This window comes from Terrapene carolina, unplaced genomic scaffold (assembly GCF_002925995.2).
Source record: "Terrapene carolina triunguis isolate 2854851 unplaced genomic scaffold, T_m_triunguis-2.0 Scaffold193, whole genome shotgun sequence".
Taxonomy (NCBI): domain Eukaryota; kingdom Metazoa; phylum Chordata; order Testudines; family Emydidae; genus Terrapene; species Terrapene triunguis.
The window spans coordinates 5,928,016-5,946,777 of NW_020664544.1; the positions used below are offsets into that span (position 1 = coordinate 5,928,016).

Genomic DNA, 18,762 nt, shown 5'->3' on the forward strand with positions numbered 1-18,762 from the left:
CCCCCCCCAGTGTAGACCAGCCCACAGGGACTGAGCTGTTTAAGAGTGCCCATATTTGACTGAAGATAAAGGACACAGCTGACAAGGATGGATTATTTCAATAGTACTGCTTGGTATCTGACCCAACTTGATGATGGGTCACATCACACGGAACAGATGGGTCGGCACTACAGTACTGGTGCTGAGTCCAGCCTTGCTGGGGTGATTTGTCTAGGATCTATATTCCTACAGTATTGGTTACGATCAAGTCTGTGCTATCACACCTGAAAGAGGAGCTATACACCTGCTATACAGCACAAAGCAGAATGAAGAATTATTCCAGGCTGTGGCAGTACACATGATCATCATACACCTGCTTATCCTCAAAGGTCTCGTCACAGAACGGGCAATCCAGAATGTGGCTTCGCACATGGTCCTCGTACTGACGTGGCCCAATGTCATCAGAAAAGACCTCATGACACAGGGGGCATTTCTTCACAGAGGGCTGAAAGGTGAATACAAAACAATGACGTATAGATATCTGCACTAGCAATAAAAGGAGGAAGGAAGGTTAGAAATAATCAGTTACAAGACAGGCCACTCTAAGTTCTAATACTCCACAAGGTTTTAAATGTCCCCATGCCTCAGTGACTGGCTCTGTGAGCCGAAGAGCTTCTCAGAACTGCTTTTGCTTTCTATCCTACCCAGTATGTGTCCATTTCTCCATTATGAAATACAGCATCTGGCAGCTGAATTCTGCTCATTCCGGCTTCCATGCTGATGTTGCCCAGGGCTGCAATTGAGTTCTAGCAGAGGTCCCTCGCTCCTGCTTAGCACAATCATCATTAATTCCCCCAGCTTATTCTGAAATATCCAGGGCTCCATTCCGCTGTCTGGGAAGGTAGAACCCACTACCTTGACCAGGACTAAAAGCTTATAGAGGAAACTGGCCATGGAGCTCAATTAGACTCCTGCCTTCATACCACTAAGCAAAATCCACCAGCCACTTTACTCACCATGTTCACAGCACTTGTTTCTAGGGAGTCTGCAAAAGAACAGAAAATGCAAGTCTTAACCATAGCCAAAAGTAAACCATTTGATGTGGTGTTGACCTGTTATTCTTGATTCTTCTTGAAGCACCAGACCTAGCTCTGAATCTGGAAGGAACCTCCATATTTAAGACTCCGGAATGCTGAACTGAGGCCATGGGACTGGCTCCCTTGTGACTGGGCAAACTGGCAGAAAGAGAGCACAGTGCTAATCACTTAAGTCAACTCTCAGACCTGACAGAGTTTTGGAGCTGCCAGGGCATCTTCTGAACACATGGGAGGCAGCACAAACATGCTGTTGAGAGCTTCTTTTCTACAAGCCTCCAAATCAAGAGGGATGACAACCTGCTGAGACCCCAACCACCACGTGTGTAGGGGGAAGTCCCTCCTGCCAACAAAGAGTGAATGGACAGATTCCATCTTCTCAGGAGCTATGGGAAGGAAGTAGAGTTTCACCTTCTGTCTCTCACTCGCCAAGAACAGGTAGGAGGACTGAAGAAAGGATCTTCAGGAGGGTGGGGGCTGGAATTTTGGTAGCTCCCAACTCTATTCATTCTTAATTCATTTCTGATTCTAGCCCAGTTCCTTGATTAGGGTTCTCCTGCTCGGAAGCAGTCAGGATGTAATTAGATCGGACCCATCCCGTGTGGCCCCTGGGAGCCTCTGCACAGAATGCCAAGTAACTCACTATAGTACGGGTTCCCAAACAAAAGGTCTGCACTTTCTGGAGACCGAGTTGGAACTTGCGCCGACGGGACAGCAACCCGGGCAGAATAATCTGGGCTCTCAGAGAGGCGCATCAGCAGCTCGTTGTTCTCTTGCCTTAGTCTCTGCAAAGGGACAGAAGAGCAGAATGAAGTTCCAGGAGCTCAGGGGGCCATTTCCGAGAGAAGCCATTTATTGTTAGTCATGACCATTTGCGCGGATATAGTTCCTCTCCCCCGAGAATCTCAAAGCACTCCACAAATCCCTTTCAGTAGGCCAGGCTGATCCCCATTTTGCAGATGGGAGGGAAACAGGCAAAGGGAGGTGAAAATACCTATTTGATGGCCTGTGTAACACAGGATGTCAGACCTGATGATCATCGAATCATAGACATTTTGGGCTGGAAGGGACCTTGAGAAGTCATCAAGTCCAGCCCCCTGAGCTGTGGCAGGACCAAGTAAACCTAGACCATCCCTGACTGGTGTCCGTCCAACCTGTTCTTAAAAACCTCCAATGACGGGGATTCCACAACCTCGCTTGGAAGCCTATTTCAGAGCCTAATTAGCCTTATAATACAGATTAAACCCTTAACTTCTTGTCCTACCGCCAGTGGACCTGGAGAAAAATTGATCACTGTCCACTTTATAACAGTCCTTAACCTATTTGAAGACTTATCAGGTCTCCCCTTAGACTTCTTTTCTCAAGACTAAACATGACCAGGTTTTTTTTTTTTTAACCTTTCCCTCATAGGTTAGGTTTTCTCAACCTTTTAACATTTTTGTTGCTCTCCTCTGGACTCTCGCCAATTTGTCCACATCTCTCTTAAAGTGGGGTGCCCAGAACTGGATACTGATGATCAAAATAACCCCTTCTGCCCTTAAAATCTATGACCAGCCTAAGGTCATTCAGTTAGTGGCAAAGCTCTGAACAGAAACCGGGAGCTATTCTTTAGCTAATAACTCAGTGAAAAGACTTTGTGTGGTTTGTTTTCAAATACTGGGTAGGACCACTGAATTCCATGGAAGCAGTTAGGCCAGTGCTGAGAGCATCTGAAAAAAACCCACCATGTCATCTGATTGCATTTTAGTAAAGCTTTCTTCCACAATTTCCTTGTCAGACAGCTCTTTTTAACTATTTTCTCACGATTCTCTATTTCATAATAATGGTTCATTATTATGAGCTCCTTAATAAGTCTCAGCAAAACCTCTTACGGCTTTTCGTCCAACCACCTTGCCTAACTCTGAACTGTGTTCAGTACCACTGCTAACGAAGACCTCTCTGCGCTGTGAGGTTGGTAGTGCGGGTGTGAGTTTCTCACCAGATTTTTCTCCTCAATTTCATCCTTTTTCCGCTGAAGAAGCTGAAACAAATGGTTCTTCTCCTCGAGTTCCTTTGTTATATCGTGGTTTTGATGCTGTTAAGCAAAAGCATTAGGTTTGTCAGTGATGAGGAATCACCAAAAGAAAAGCTGTGAGAGCATCAGGAATTGCTCAGATATCATGTGTTTCTTATGCGTGCGTGCGTTTCATCAATAAATCAACCTTGACCTTCAACGAGAGTCTGACCATGTCATATCTAACCAACTTAAGTCACCACTGCTTCCAAAATAAACCACTCATGGCCTGTACTTCCCTCATTACATACATGGTGATACTGTGAGCAGGGATGTAAAAGTTTAACCGATAAGCATCAATCTTATCAGTTTCGGTTATCGATTAAACTCCACAGCTGGCCTGCGCCCAGGACTCCTCTCTGGTTGTCTAGAAGTCTCCATCATCTTGGCACACAGTGACCTGGCCTTGGCTATTCATGTCTTTGTTACCGCTCAGGCTGGATTACTTCAATGCAGCACACCTGGGCATGAAGCCTTCAGCACTTAGGAAACTTCAGCTAGTAGAGAACACCACAGCACATCTCCTCAGCAACACTGGCTACTGTGAACTAAGATTGCCAGCCTTCCAGGATTGTCCTGGAATCTCCAGGAATTAAAGATTAATCTTTAATCAAAGATTATGTCATGTGATGAAACCTCCAGGAATACATCCGGCAAGTCTACTGGGAACACATGAAACCTGCCCTCAGCTCCCTACACTGGCTTCCCATAGAATAGCAAAGCAAGTCTGAGGTCTTGGTTCTCATCTTCAGGGTGCTCAATGACCTGAGCCATGGGTATCTAAAAGATTGCCTCAAGCTCCAAGCTCAAGATCACGGTCAACAACTTTGCTCCTCAGGCACAATGGAAGTTTCTACAGCAAGAGTAACAGTTTGTGTGTGCAGGAACAAGAGCTTTGTCAGGGCTCGTCGGAGCTTGTGGAGCAAACTCCCCCAGGACTAAGGACCATCGCAAACTTCGCCCCCTTCCTCTCTAAGCGAAAGGCCTGTTTCTTTGACGTGACTTCTCTAACCTGCCAGTTATATTCCCTTCATGATAAAAAAGTGATGCAATGTTCCATTCTGCTGTATTCCCATTGACTTTACATTCCTTTCAGTGAAATACTGGCCCTCCCTGAATCCCAGCAACACCCTGTCCTCTGTACAACCATAGATTTCATCCCTTCACTTTTCACTCTGCTCTTTGGAGACCATCCCCCACATCCATCCAAAGAAAGACATGACACCTGCTTATGTTGCAGATGAAGAGCCATGCTGGCCTCTGTAACCTTCAGATCCTCCAGACACTGTTCCAGCTTCTCTTCCTGCTCTTTCTGCACAGGACCACAAATTTCAGCACCATATGCATCAGTGAGGGGGAGCCGCATATAAATAACAAAAGGAACGCCAAAGAGAAGGGAGGTTGGAGAAGGAAATGGGGCACGCACACAGCCAATCAACTCATCCCCCACCGAAAACGGATGCTTCCCACTGTTTCTGGCTTTCTTCTGTAATTTAGACCCTCTCTGCTCCAAGTGCATTTGTTTGTAGTCACTTCTATTAAATGGTTTTGCTAAACTAAGATACTACAGATGAGTAAGGAACAACAGAGAAGAGTTAAGGGTGGTGTTGTCCCTCCATCAAGCAGTAGCGGATGTACAGGGCTTTGTAAGCCAGCTTCCCACTGGAGCAGAAATCAGCGATGCAGAGTCTGGGTATATTCCTCGTATACCTTGTTTTATTACATGTATACACCAGTCCTGGGACACGGGTGGTCACAAACAGAACACAGGCAATCCTCTCTTTTTGAGAAATCTCAGCCAAACACAAATCCCTGGCTCCCAGGGAGCAAATCTGACCGAAGAATTGACACTAGTTAGAGATTAAGGCAGGGAGCAAATTCTCTTGCTGCTTGAAACAGCTCTTCTAAAGGAACTGAATCACAACAACAAGTGTTTTCCGCCCCCCACGACGAAAAACTGGTTTGCACACTAAAAAAAGAGCACCTGGAAGAGAAAACCATGTAACAGCACCACCTGCTATAACAGGGGCAATCCCTTCCCCTCCATCACCTAATTCCCCTTGAGCTTCCATAAGATCACCTCCATCTGCTCACCGCTATGGGCTGCTCTATATCCCTCCACCCCAGCTCCCTCAAGCCTCAACGTTATTAGGGAAGGCTCTACCTGTTCAGTCAAAGTAATGCGTAACTGACGATTCTCCTCCTTCAAATGCTCCAGCTGCTCAGTCTTGTCATGGTCCATCCGAAGCAGGTTTTCCATTTCCTTCTCTTGATTCAACACCTGTGACTGAGGTGAAACAAGAGTGGATGAAAGCGATGGCCCAACAATTTATATAGGACAGAAGGAAGCACAGGCAATTTATAATGCAGCAGGAATGTCCAGAATGAAAGTAGCCTGGCAAAGTCTTACTAAGCCATAGATCCTAATTCCAAACCCTGCCCATTCACATGGCTTTTGGGGGTGATTTACATAACTGCACACTAGTGGTAAATAACCTGAAATGTTGACCTGATTCAGTTGTGGAACAAATGTCTGGAAACCAATTCCAGTGAAATATTTTTGGAACCCAATGAAACTTTTGGACAAGCACCAATCTGGAGACAAGAAAGATGATCCTTTGGCTGGGAGACAAGAGAGCTCGGTTCTATTCCTGGCTCTGCCATCGATTCTGTGCATGGCCTTAGTCAAGTCACTCCATCTCTGTTTCCCCCTTTGTAAAATAGGGCTAGTAATGTTAGAGCCGGTTCATTTTTTTTTGATGCAACTGTTTTCCATCAAATGCCATTTTAGTGAAATTGGGATGTTTCAGAGGAATCATATCGGATTTGATAACATTTTTGTTGGAAAGGTTCGTTGGGACCAGGATGGCATTTCTGGTCGGGAGGATGGGAAAGCTATGTAGCCTGGTGAGTACAGGCTCCATAATCCAGTAGTTCAGACACTGTCCCGGGTCTCCCAGGTCCCCAGCCTAACTACACCTCTACCCCGATATAACGCGACCCGATATAACATGAATTTGGATATAACGCGGTAAAGCAGTGCTCCGGTGGGGTGGGGCTGCACACTCCGGCGGATCAAAGCAAGTTCGATATAACGCGGTTTCACCTATAACGCGGTAAGATTTTTTGGCTCCCGAGGACAGCGTTATATCGGGGTAGAGGTGTACCAGAATACAGAGTCTCTCTCCTTTTCCTTCTGATGCAGGATAACAAATTTTTTGAAACCTCTCTGTTTCATGAAATGGAGTTGTTGTTTTCCGGCCAGCCTTACCACTTACCTACCTCATAGGGCTCTTGTGAGAATAAACCCTTCCACATTCAGAAATCCCTTTGAGATCCTCAGATAGGAGGAGCTAGAGGAGTACAAAGTCTTTATGATGAACCTAACATGGGTACGGAGGGTAGGTGTTTTGGGGGATGAGATGAAAAATCTGCAAGGATTTGCTAACGCTTCCTCCTTCCCAAATACAGCACTTGTTAGGAGCTTCCTGGAGCTCAGGTTGTCATGTTGTAGGTTCACATTTTCCTAAGGAGCCCATGGAATCACTAGGAACAACTCAGATACCATCCTAATTTGCTATAGGCAGCTCCATTCCCAGTCAGACACACACAGAGTACTGCACAAATTGCAGAAGCAGAGACAGACTGCGCCTTGCCTACCTGCAGCTGGTCCATGTGATCCAGGGTAGTTTTCAATCTGCTTTCTAGCTGTTCCTTTTCAGATGACACTTCTTGGTTGTGTTCTTTGAATCTGCTCAGAGGAAACCAAATTGTAACATTTTCAGCTGCATGTGCCCCCCCCCCCCCATTACACCTCAGCACCAGCTCTTGGTAAACCACACCCGCAGCCTTCATTTCTCAACCTAATCAAAAGCTTATCTTGTCCTCAGGCAGGTTCAAATGGAGGAACCCTAGATACCAAAGCACTGCTCAAACCTTTGCATGAAGTTACCAGAGATCCTGTGAATCCTGGATCTGTTCCACAGCCCTGTGGGTTGCTTTCCCCTCAACCGACGCAGACAGCTGAGAGCCTATAATCCATGGACTCGTGCCAAGAGTCAGTTTTGCTCAGTCACCCTCACACTTATGTTTGCCTGAGGGCCTGTGAATGCCAAACCCAGATCAAAACCCCACGGGGCTCCTTATACTCTCACTCGCAGGGTTCATTCTGTGCATACAGTCACTGGCTTTCATCAGCACGAAACAGAAGAGGAAACCCAACCCACTGCGCTTCCAGGAACTCCCATTTGCGAACGGATGGTGTAAACCACTCACTGCTGCAGCTCTCTCTCTCTGCAGCCATTCTGCTCCGTCAGCCGCTTGTTCTCCTCTTTCAGGAAATTTCCTTCCAGCTCCAATTTCTCACAGCTGCTCCTCAGAGACTCCAGTCCTTTCTGCAGCTCCTGAGTGCAGGAAGGTAAACGGGAGTCAAATCCCAGAAACAGCCATCATTTTTGCTCCCCACTGTATCTTTGAATGCAACAATCCCAGACAACCCTCCTGAAGGGAACAAGATTTTCTCTCTCCTTTCTCTTTTCTCTGATATATTCAGCTCCAGTTTTGCTTCAATTGGGGCCTTGGACAAAGGAGGAGGAGGAAGGAGCAGTAATAGGCAGGTCAGATCCAGAGCTGGTCTTTGGGGTTTTGGGACAGGCCTATGAAATCATTTTTGAGCCTTTCCCCTTCCCCAAACGTAACCAACTGCAGTCCATCATTACCACTCCGCTCTGCACTGGGTCAGCCTCGGGATTTGGGAGCGGGTTGGAGAGATCGTTTTTTGGAGATACACGCACAACTGGCTCTTTGCACACGAGAGGTCTGTCAGATCTCTCTCTCTAGCCAAATCGTTGGACCTCACCAGGCTCCTGCTACAGAAGTGAAGCCCAGCTGCTCGGTCCTTTCCACCCAAGCGATTGGTTTGTATTTTCAAGGCTTTTTGTCAGGAAAGGGCCTTGAAACTCTTTTTGTTTTGCTTTTTAAATGGAAGTGGAGATTCTCTGTTCCCCCCAAATTGGGAAGGCCCAGGGTTACCAATTTTGCAGGGCCCAGGAGCCCGGTTCCATTCAGAACCTGTCTAATTGCAGAAAGAAGCTTGTCAGTTCCATTCCCAAGTGCAAGGCGCTGGGGCTGCATGTAGCAGGGTGGTTACCCTGCTCCTGCCCTGAAGGGCTTAAAACAGCCCTGGGGGAAGGTTGTGGCTGGGAGCTGCTAAGCTGGGCTGACTGGGAAGCAGCCGCAGCTGGGCCACGCCCCAATCAGGCCACAGCTGGCCTATATAAAAAGGCTGGAAGCCAGGAGCTCAGAGGTCTCTCTCTGCATTCAGATAGAGAAGGGCCTGGCTGCAGGGAGCTAGGGACAGAGTACCTGAGTGGAGCAGGGCTGGGGAGCTCCAGCCTGGAAAGCCCCAGGCTGCGGCCTAGCAGAAGGCCAAGGGGTACTGGGGGTTGCAGAGGGCAGCCCAGGGTAGGCCAAGGCAGCAGGTCCAAACCCAACCTTGCCAGTGATGAGTAGGCTGATACTGCAGTCTGCCCCAGTGCATGGGGCTAGACGATGACTGGCAGTAGCCTTATACTGAGGTGAGGTGGGAATAGTGGGTGGGGGTTTCCCAGGGAGACCCTAAGACTGAGGGGTTACTGCTAGGGGGCAGTACCCCAGGTACAAGGGCACCAGGGTCCAGGGAGGGGCCAGAGGACAGGTGGATCACTGGCCTGCAGAGGGCGCTCTGGAGCTGGAACAAGCTAATTCCTGGAAGTCACCAGCAGGAGGCGCCGCAGGGGTGAGTCTGCATCTCTACACTGCAGCAAGACTGTTCCACAGGGGATGGAGGGGAGGAAAAGAGGTGAGGGGGAGATTTTCTCTTCTCTTTGCCCTTTGGGACTAACCCTGAGAAGCATTTACCAACCCCCTGTTGGTTACAATGGGAGATACAGTTGCTCACATTTCGCTGAGACTAAGACCTTGACTCCGTCTTATTCTCCCCTCTCCACTTTCTCTGGTCTCCCCTTTTTCCCTCCTCCATGTCATCCCAGTTTCCAGTTCATCGGGACTTTCACCTGATTTTCCTTTCCAAGTTTTATGTTCTGTTCCCTAATTGAAGCCAAATTCATCTGGGCAGAGCTCATCTCTACGGCCTGTAGCTCCTGAGCTCTCCGCAGCTCCAAGTTCCCAGTCTGCAAGAAACAGACTTCTCCCTCTAGCTCCTTCATCTTCTCCTGGAAGCACATAATGGGCATGTATAAGCCTGAGCTGTCAGCCAGAAGGCCTCTGAATTACAGTATTATCCCTTGTCTGTACCTGTGCCAGCCGGAGCTCCTCCTGCAGACCCAGGTTCTGTTTCTGGAGACACAGGCAGCTTTCCTTCAGTTCCTTGTTTTCTTTAACTAAATCCTTGTTTTGTTGCTCAATCTCCTCCACTTCTCCCTGGCAAACAACACAGACTTGTTCAATAAGAATGCAGTGTAGTGATGAGTAAAGGAACGTGAGCCCGGCAGAAAACCACAGTGTAGTCTTCCCTACCTCTTCACCGACACCAGGGAGACTGGACTTCCCTTTCAGTCTCGCCCGGTGCTGCCAGAGCTTGTCCAACCAGAGCTCAAAATCAGGCTCCAAAATACTGCACACACGAGGCCTGAAACTCTAAGGAGCTCAATGCCTTTAATTCCCCCAGAGGGCAGTGGGAGCAGAGGGTCTTCTGCCTCTTGTAGGATTAGGCCCATGAACTGACGGCTCTGCACAACCATTAACTTCAGGCGGCCACCTGAGTCCTCGATACAAACAGGCACCTGCTGGCTACCCAAATGCACCCTTGATCATTTCCTGGCACAGCATGACCTGCTGCTACAGCTGTGCTTCCACCCCCACCCTGTTAATACAGGAATGGTCCAGTTCCAACTTCTGGGGTTGCAGGGAGCAGCATCTACTGAGGCTCTTGGAGACCTTTAACCCCCACCTCCCCCAGCCTAAGAGAAGGAGCCACTGGACCCAGATGTCAAGAGATTATGGGAGACAACAAATGAAAAACCAGACCAGAGTGAGGGTCACATGGTCAAAAGCAGGGATCCAGAGGGGGACACTGAGCAGAGAACCCCGGATAGCACCCACTGCCCCTTGAAGGCTCCAGGGAGCCAGTGGACGCAGCCCAGAGGAACGCTGCCCAGAGACGTGACTTAAAGGAGGATCAGAAATAGGCCCCCCCAGTCACAGAACACCTCCCTGTCCAACTTCCTCCTCCTGGTACAGTGGACGGCCACCTTCGCCAGCGCCAGGAGGAGACTGACTAGGAGGTCTTGCGACTTTGTGTGTTGTGCTCTGACTCCCACACGTAGACCCTGCTAGCATGCATTGATGAGAAACCGGACTACATCAACGTGCACTACAGAACATTTAGTGCACACCAGCCAGGCTCGCATGAGGGAAGTTAACACGCAGCACACTGGTGCGCTCAACAAATGTGAGCCCCAGTTCAGTGCCGTAGTCACTGGACCATGTTGTGTTAGGTAAAGGGAGTTTGAACAAAAGATAGGGGCATGAGAAAGCAGGAAGAGAGAGGGAACATACCTGTGTAGTAACCACCAGGATATCATCCTCGGTCTCTGCCCGGAACTGGAAAGGTACGCTGGCTCCACGGACCACCCCCTCCTCGTCAACATAACAGAACTGGTAATATTCGTCATCTTTTGGCAGGTAGTAGGCTTAAAACAAACAAAAATCCCCACCATAGGGTGTTTTTAATTACTCAGACCTCTTGTCAACTGTACAGCCCAGAAAGCCCAGATCTAACAGACCCAAGACCACGGAATACAGAGCAACATCCACATTATGGGGCCAGGTAATCACTGACCCACTCCTTGTGCCTTCATCTATAGCAGTGCAAAGTGAGCGTAAAACACTTTTGACACTTTGCACTGATGTAAATGACTCCTCAAGGAGCAGGTCAGTGACTCCCGTTCACCAAAAGAACACGGATGGTCAAACACAGCTCAACGCAGTACCTGCAAGGGAGATTCTCACCAGGGGCTTTTGCTACACTGATAACAGCGGAAGAAGAGGCCGCAGGACCGCATGTGCCATATGGATGTGTCTCCGTGTTAGCAGGAGGGGACACTCTCACCAAGCTAAACTTGACTGAGAGTACATTCGGGGGGGGAGGGACCCTTTGAGAGAAACTTGGGGACTATTATTTTGAGATGACCTTATAGCCACAGCTCCTTGAATGAAGTTTACCCAAGTACGGGACAATATTCCTATTCAACAGTTGTACAGCTTCAGGTGGTAACACTTATTACTGGCGTTTAGTGCAATTTGGTACACGATGGTGCGTGTGTGTGTACACTGTGAGCTGCCCATCCCTTCCCAACTGACCTCGAAACTGAATTTGCTGCTGCACGATAGAATCACCGCTGAGGTCACTCGGGAAAGGAGCCCACATGAAGGTGTAATATTCGCGGGTTGTTTTCCATCCCACCTGCAACAGCAAGATAATCATACAGTATCATACAGCTTACTTACGTTTATCCTGTGGCCGTTCACAGGGCGATATTGTAACGTGGGCTGAATGCCCACACTAAGCCGTCAGAACCCCCTTTACACTCCTATACCAGCTACCCAGATCTTGGGTCCATGCAAATAGGAATAATCAGGGCTATTTGCCTGCTTACTCCTTCCTTGGAGCAAGAGGGAAGGGAGAGGTGTGGAATGAGAGGCGCTCTGGAGAAGGAAGAGCGTTGAGGGCAGATGTGGGCACAATGCACTACACCACGCCTATTCCTCACTGGCCCTAGGAAACAGGGCACAAGTCAGATTAGCCCTGAAACAGCTCTAATTTCAGGCTGGCCCCTCAGCAGTCCCAGAATACAGGAAGTGCAACGGTGGCTCAATGTTACGTTAACCTCCCCTACTCCGTTCCTGCTCCCAAGTGCAAGAACGGCGCAGCAAAGATTCAGGTCCTACGTCTCTTGATGCAGTACAGGCACTACAATATACAAGTTAGCCCCTGAAAAAGAGCTGCTACTCTGTTCTTCCAAAGTCTCAAACTCCCGCTTAGGGATCAAGCGTGAAATAACTGGAAATGTCCACATCAAGCCATTCCTTTTGTGAGCGGCCACCTTACAATACATGGTGGCTAATGGTTCGGAGCACACGCTTACCCGGAAAATGCCCACCCAGTCCTTTCTGCGAGGCGTGATGTGTTGCGTGAGGGTATAAAAGCAGGTTATGTCTCCTCCGGGGACGTAAAACTTCTCCACGTTATTAAAGATAACCTGGGAGAAGTGGCAGTTGTCCAAGAAGACAGCAGAAGTGGGAGGTTCATCTAAGGTCTCGTCCATGACGGGGTTCTATGAGAGGACAAGAACAAAAGCGAAGGGTAAGACAAAACCTTGCAGCCTGTGGTGCTGGGACACACGAGAATCCTGGGACCTCATCCAGAGCATTCTTAGCACCCAAGGCCGGTCAGCATGAGAAATGCAAGACACGCACTCTTGCCAAGAAGAAGCAAATCCAACAGCCTTCCTATTTTTTCATTAGCAATTCCACTGTAACGCTTTAGCATCCAAATCTAACACATTTTGTGTCATCCTCATCTTTGTGGTTCAAAAGGGAGACTGATACCTCATTGTTAGGCTTGGCAGAAATCAATTTTTATTTATTTTTAAGTTTAACAGATAATATCGGTTTATTTTTAAGCCTTTTTTATTATCATCTATCTAAATTTTCACAGTTGCAGGAAGTTATGGGCAGGTCAGCCAATAACTGTTTAAACAACAGGAGACATCGAGATTCAAAAAGTTAAAGCTTTATAACCGTTTAAAAAAAAAAACTGTCAGCATCACATATCAAAATATACAAAACAAATATCCTTAACTCAAACTGCAAGAAGTTCACAAGAAACATTTTTCCTGCTTTGCCTATTTGTAAATTTCAAATATTGTTGATGGAAATATTTTTGGTGGGTTTGTGTGCCTGTGTACAGTGAAATCGACATTTGCCGACATTTACCAATAGAAATCTAATGGTTCCAAACCTACTCATTGTGCACTCCTCCCAGGCAACATGATCCTTGCTCCCTAAGTGGCAGTAGTTCGCTCTTAAGGGTCCGAACCCTAAGGATACAGCATTTGCTACTAGCAACCACTATAGTAAAATTGCCACATGGTTCTCAGTATTAAAACACACATGTTGCATAGCAGCAGCATCAATCAATAGGATAAGAACTCTCACCTGTTTCTTTATTTAGGAACCTTTTAATTGTGCTGTTACAAGTTCAAAAAATAAATTACACAAGGTGACCTGCAAGAGACAGTACAAAACTACTGACCCCGCAACCGTTAATAAAATCGAAACTACCAAGAACAGAGGCAGGAAACGCTCAGAAAACTAAACATACGCCTTACCATCACGCACTAGAGGCAGCCAGCCTCCGAGTCTGGCAGATTGCCAAGGGGAGACATTTCTTGCCAAGAAAATCCTGCTGCAAGTCCAGGACAACCCAATTCCAGGAATAGAAAGCAGGAGCCGCCCAGCTGATCTTAACTGCAGCTATAGTGTATATAGGGTAAGAGATGACCTCAGATAAAATCCCCAGAAGGTCTGGGACTGTGTTATCACAGTCTGTGTCATCACCGGCACCAGGAGTTCCATGTGGAAGTGACCTTAGATCAGAACACTAGTTTTCTGTGATCACTTAGAAGGCGGCCAGGTGCATTCTGTGCCAGCCAGTACTTCCCGGTGGCCTCGTGGGGCAGCTCTAGATGGAACAGACGGGGCAAACTGAGACACAGAGCGTTTAAGTGACTTGCCCAAGATCAAACAGCAAGTCGGCGACAGAATTTGGAAGAGGGCTGAATCCCAGTTCCCTCCTGTTCTAACTTCTAAGCCTGCCAGCTGTCTGCATGCGTTGTTCAGGTGCTTCACTGATGCACCACTGTTTGTCGACTCATTTCAATCAATAGAACAATAATGAATTAAGGAGAAAAAAGAGAGAGAGGAGGAAAATAGACATAGGGGAGGGAGGAAATTATAAGAGCATGAAAGAAAGGAAAAAAGGATGAGGTGACAATGTAATGATGTCCAAATCCTGCCACTCATTCCTTCAGCTGTTCATCAACCATCAGCAGAGGGAGACGAGGGAAGAAAAAATGAGCAATCTGGGTCTGCTCCTTATGAAAGGGCCAGTGACAGCCACACCTTATGGAATGCTAATGCGTAACTCGCTGTAACACAGCCTGTGCAATGAACTAATGAGATATTATTACACCATGCACCCAGCGGGGGAGGAATAAATAACCAATTAAAGATTTCCCTTTTTTACAGTCCATCTCTGAGGGACTGGTTTTTTTTTCCTTTAGGAAGAGGCCATTTTCAATTCTATCATACAAGCACCAGAGATCCTAAGATAGGCTTGTGTATGAACACTGGTTCCTAGAACTATATGAAACCCTGAATTCTTCTTACCAGGCAAGACGAGGTCATTGAACTGCCATGATTAGAAAGATTAGACCTGCACTCGCACCTCACAGGTGTTAACTAAAGTTATTTGAGAAGAGTTTGAGTCTCTCCAAAATATTCATATAGCCCTCAGGTACCAGCTAGATAATAAATAACTGGATTCAAGAAAAAGAGGGGGCAGGTTGGTCTTGTGGCTAAAACAAGATACTCAGGAGATTGGGATTCAATTTCTGATTCTGCCATAGACTTCTTGTATGACTTTGGGCACGTCACTCAATCCCTCTATGGCTCAGTTCCCTGCTGCAAGAAGAAATCAATCCAAACTTATAAAGGGCGATCACAAGTATCTAGACAGCGGCAGATAGATTGTTTCCACAAGGCCCAGAACTGAACCCTTCAAGAAATCCCTACACCTAGCATGGGTGATTGCTGAACAAGTTAAACCAATTGGTCCACTGCGTCACCAATGAATAAATATGCCAGGCCCTCGATCAGGGAGCCCAGATCCAGGAGAAAGGGGAAAAAAACAGCAAGAATCATCCAGTCCACGAATTCAGTGCCCAACGCAACCCTCCTATCCCCTCTGATGATCAAATGCTTTGCAAAGCCCTTTGAGATCCCTGAATGAAAGAAGCTGCGTAAGTACAATCATGATGACCTTCATGTGAGCAGGAACTCTAACTCTATTCTCTTGCTCCAACGCCATCATTCAGATACATCAGCCCCTTTCTCCCTCCCCTCTTCTCTGACAGATGATCCGCCACTTATTTTCAAGGATTACTGTAGTCCTAAAGGAGCCTAGTCAGATGAATCACTGGATGGAGAGAAGCAGTAAGTTCAAGCACAACAAACCCTCTGCCAGCAAAGCTAGCAACAACTCTTGTCACTCTGGAGCAGGGATGGTCAATAGGCGGACCATGGGCCAAATCCAGACTGCCAGACGCTTTTGAACAGACCCCAAAATCTTTTTATTTACTTGTCATTTCTTTTATAATTTTCTCTGGAGTCTGGACCTTGACAAAGAAATTTGGACCTTGACAAAAAATAATTGACTATCCCGCAAGTCTGGAGTATCAGCCTTACCACTACAATGGAGGGACAGTTTCTATGTTTTACTTCCTTGTTTGCTGTTCTTACGACGTCATCCCCTTTTCTTCCACTTGACTCCCTCTCTGGCTTGCAGTTTCCTTCAGCATCATGCTCAACCCCCTCATTCTCACCATGAAAGCTATTCATAGTTCTATCCCACGTATAATTCACCCCCACACCTTTCACTACTCCCCTGCTCATGCAGCCAAATATATGCCAATGCAAGGACAGAGGGGGGCAGAATGTGTCTCCTCTATTCAGCGGCACCCCCTGAAGCTATTGCCCTTATGGGTACTGCCGCAACAGAGAACGGCTAGGTTTGGCCTAGCTCAGCCCCAATGTGCCATCTGTATATTAAGGGGGAGAGACTGTACAGAAATGAGTAACTGGACCCAGTGAACACTCCACTCTGCCAACACAACATGCATTGACACACCTCTAGTCTCCTTTTCCCATAAGCAGCTCCATGTCTTTTCCACATCAACCCATGAGTAGAACATCCTCCCTGATCCTGGGTGCCCTGCAACGTCCCAAGACCCACTTCTTTCTGCTAGGTTTCCAATGCTGACCTCCCTCTTCATCACTCATAGAAATTGCCATATCAGAGCCGACCAACGGTCCATCTAGCGTCCGACGGTGGCCAGTAGCAGATGCTTCACACAAACGATCACGAAACACTGCTTAGGGCAGTTATGAAATAAACTGCCATTTGGGAAGTTTCGCCCTAATAAGGCAAAGGGATTATATCCCTTACACTTTTTTTCCTACCCAATGTTACAGTGGACGTTCTCATTATTCATATAAATGGATAATCATCTTGTGAAGCCTGCTGAGCTCTTGACCTCAATTGTATATTGTGGCAGTGAGTTCCACAGGCCAATTATGTGTGTGTTAAAAAAACCGTACTTCCTTTTATCGGTGTTAAAGTTTATTTCCTTAATAGTTTAGAACCACCAATAAAGGTAACAGACTGCTCCCATGTTACCTTATCTATATAGCCCTTTATTTCATATATCCCTTTCACACACTCTTGTTCCCCAATACTGTAACATAGCTCCCTTCCACCCAAACTCGTGTCGAGTCACGTGGGGCACATGCAGAGTTGCCTCCTTACCAACTCAGGCATCATGACCCTACATGGACCCGGTGACTAGTGACACATCATCCCTTTGCCGCCGTGCATTGTCATGTTGGCGTCACATGGCACAGATTGCAACACTTCAAATGGGGACCCTCGAGAGATTATTGAGGAAGTGGGGGGTGGGGAGGGGAACAGCCCCAGAAAATCTCAGGGTGGGGGCAGGCCATTCAAAAAGGTTGGCGCTATTGGCCCACGGAGGATGCTGTGGCCAAAGTCCAGGCTCCAAAGGATCCTTGGGGAGGGAGAGACATCTGACCCACAGAAAGCATAAAGACCTGCCACTTTCCACTTTGGGCATGGGGGGGGGCAAGGCGTGGGGGATTGTGCTGCCCACCTCCCCTTACTGGCCACAGGCCACGTACAAAGGGGCCTTGGGGGATGGGAAGAAGTAGGGGCAAGGGGGTGCAGGGGGAGGAAGGCGGAGGGGATTTGGGGGGGGGCAAACCCCACCATTGTGCCCCAAGGTGACACTTTGTGGCGATCCTACGAGGGGGGGGGTCATCCCCAGTGCCAGGCCATGTGGGGCATTGCCCCCCCTCCCCCCGTCAGCTGATGGTGGAGGAGAGAAGTGGCCCCCCACCTCCTCCAGCCAGGCCTCGGGGGAGGCCCCCCGAGTGGGGCCCTCCCCTCCAGCCCCACTTGCTCTGCGCGCAGGGAAACGAAAGTGAAAGCAGGGCAGCTGCGACGCAGGCAGAGAACGAACAGCTCCCCGGGGCCCCCCAATAGCCTCTCCCCGGGGGGAAGCGGGGCTCTCACACACACACACCCCCCCCGGACTCGCTCACCGCTGGACAACGTCTCTCGCTCCCGACGCCTCTCCGGCCCTGCTGCGACGGAGGAGGAGGAGCCGCCGGGAAAGGGCGGAACCGGCTGCTCCCGCCCCTCAGCCCCACCCGGAATTGTTTTAGTGGAGCACCTCCCCTCGGAGAGCATGCTGGGACTTGTAGTTTCGCTGCTGCGGGAGCGAGGGCTCTGCCAGAGGGGACCCCCGCCCCTGAGAGAGACCATTTGAAATAAGTGTGACTCTCCCAAGCCCAGGATCTCACCCACCCTGCACTCCTGCAACCACATATCATGGAGGCATCCCTTGCCCTGCCCCTGGGATATGGCTTTGGAGTGGGATATGGCAAGGAGACTTTGTGGGTCCTTCATGTTAGGAGGAAAGAGTGACAAAGATGGGAATCCTCTTAATCATTTAACTGGGCACTCGAAAGGGTGGTACCCACCCTATGGCTCAGGCAGATGGCTCCACCCGCTGGCTAGTTTGTGGATTGACAGACAGCTGTCAGATAAAATGGACAATAAACCTGATTGAGAGAGGTCGTGGGGTTTGTTTTATTATTATTATTATTATTCAGTGTCTAAAACCTCTACGCTTTTTGTTTATCAGCACCTGTTTAACTCAATACAAGATAAAGTATTGAACAGAGAGAAAAAATCTTCAGTGGTTGAGGTTTTCCCCTAGGATGAACCCAAAGCCTAACTTACTGTGTGTCTTTCTTTACTCTGCTAGAATGGTTGAGCAGCACCTCACTCTACTTTTCTCCTGTGGCTGCCCTGTTTCCCTCCTGCAGTCTGTACTGATGTGTGGAAAGGTCAAGGTCACTGAGACATGTTAGAGTGTGTGAGAGATCTTTAAAAATCAGGCCATTAACTTCTTAATACATGCATGAATTACATAACTCTGACTTCACTGAAAATTGTATAGGTATGTAACTTCTGTTTCTGTTTTTTACCTCCGAAATATCTGGAACGTTGAGCTGGAGGTCTCCTAGAAGGATGCAGAAATAGCTGAGGACTTAATTATAGGACCTGGGGCGCTGCATCAAACAACAGCTTTTCTTCCAACTGTTTGCTCAGGTGTTTGAGTTACAAATGTTAACAAAACAAAGAAAAGCCAAGGTGTTTTAAACAGTCCATTAAAAAAAAAACCACAATTAGAAGTAACCTACAAAAGGAAA

At 47.9% G+C, this 18,762-nt stretch overlaps 1 protein-coding gene across 2 annotated transcripts; it reads right to left on the minus strand.

Moving 5' to 3' along the window:
* Nucleotides 1–262: 262 nt before the first annotated feature.
* CALCOCO2 (calcium binding and coiled-coil domain 2) lies at nucleotides 263–17,669 on the minus strand. 2 transcript variants are annotated; one of them, XM_026654787.1, is made up of 14 exons: nucleotides 17,587–17,669; nucleotides 12,273–12,461; nucleotides 11,488–11,590; nucleotides 10,684–10,817; nucleotides 9,421–9,546; nucleotides 9,180–9,338; nucleotides 7,402–7,529; nucleotides 6,787–6,877; nucleotides 5,291–5,413; nucleotides 4,352–4,438; nucleotides 3,052–3,147; nucleotides 1,717–1,858; nucleotides 996–1,024; nucleotides 263–484 (listed from the first exon to the last, which is right to left on the minus strand). In XM_026654787.1, the coding sequence occupies exons 2-14, from the start codon at nucleotides 12,450–12,452 to the stop codon at nucleotides 314–316; spliced, it is 1,569 nt and encodes a 522-aa protein (XP_026510572.1). In that variant the 5' UTR covers nucleotides 12,453–12,461; nucleotides 17,587–17,669; the 3' UTR covers nucleotides 263–313. The 2 variants fall into 2 exon arrangements, with proteins under 2 accessions (XP_026510572.1, XP_026510574.1); XM_026654789.1 differs by lacking the exon at nucleotides 4,352–4,438.
* Between the last annotated feature and the right edge of the window lie 1,093 nt (nucleotides 17,670–18,762).

What these genes read in the sequence shown, in the direction of transcription:
- CALCOCO2 (XM_026654787.1), bottom strand. Translation starts at nt 12,452, where the DNA reads ATGGACGAGACCTTAGATGAACCTCCCACTTCTGCTGTCTTCTTGGAC. An exon ending in AACTTGGAAAGGAAAATCAG is followed by an intron (nt 7,530 to 9,179) that starts GTGAAAGTCCCG and finishes TCCTGCACTCAG; the next exon opens with GAGCTGCAGAAAGGACTGGA. An exon ending in AAATTGAGGAGAAAAATCTG is followed by an intron (nt 1,859 to 3,051) that starts GTGAGAAACTCA and finishes GTCCCTTTGCAG; the next exon opens with AGACTAAGGCAAGAGAACAA.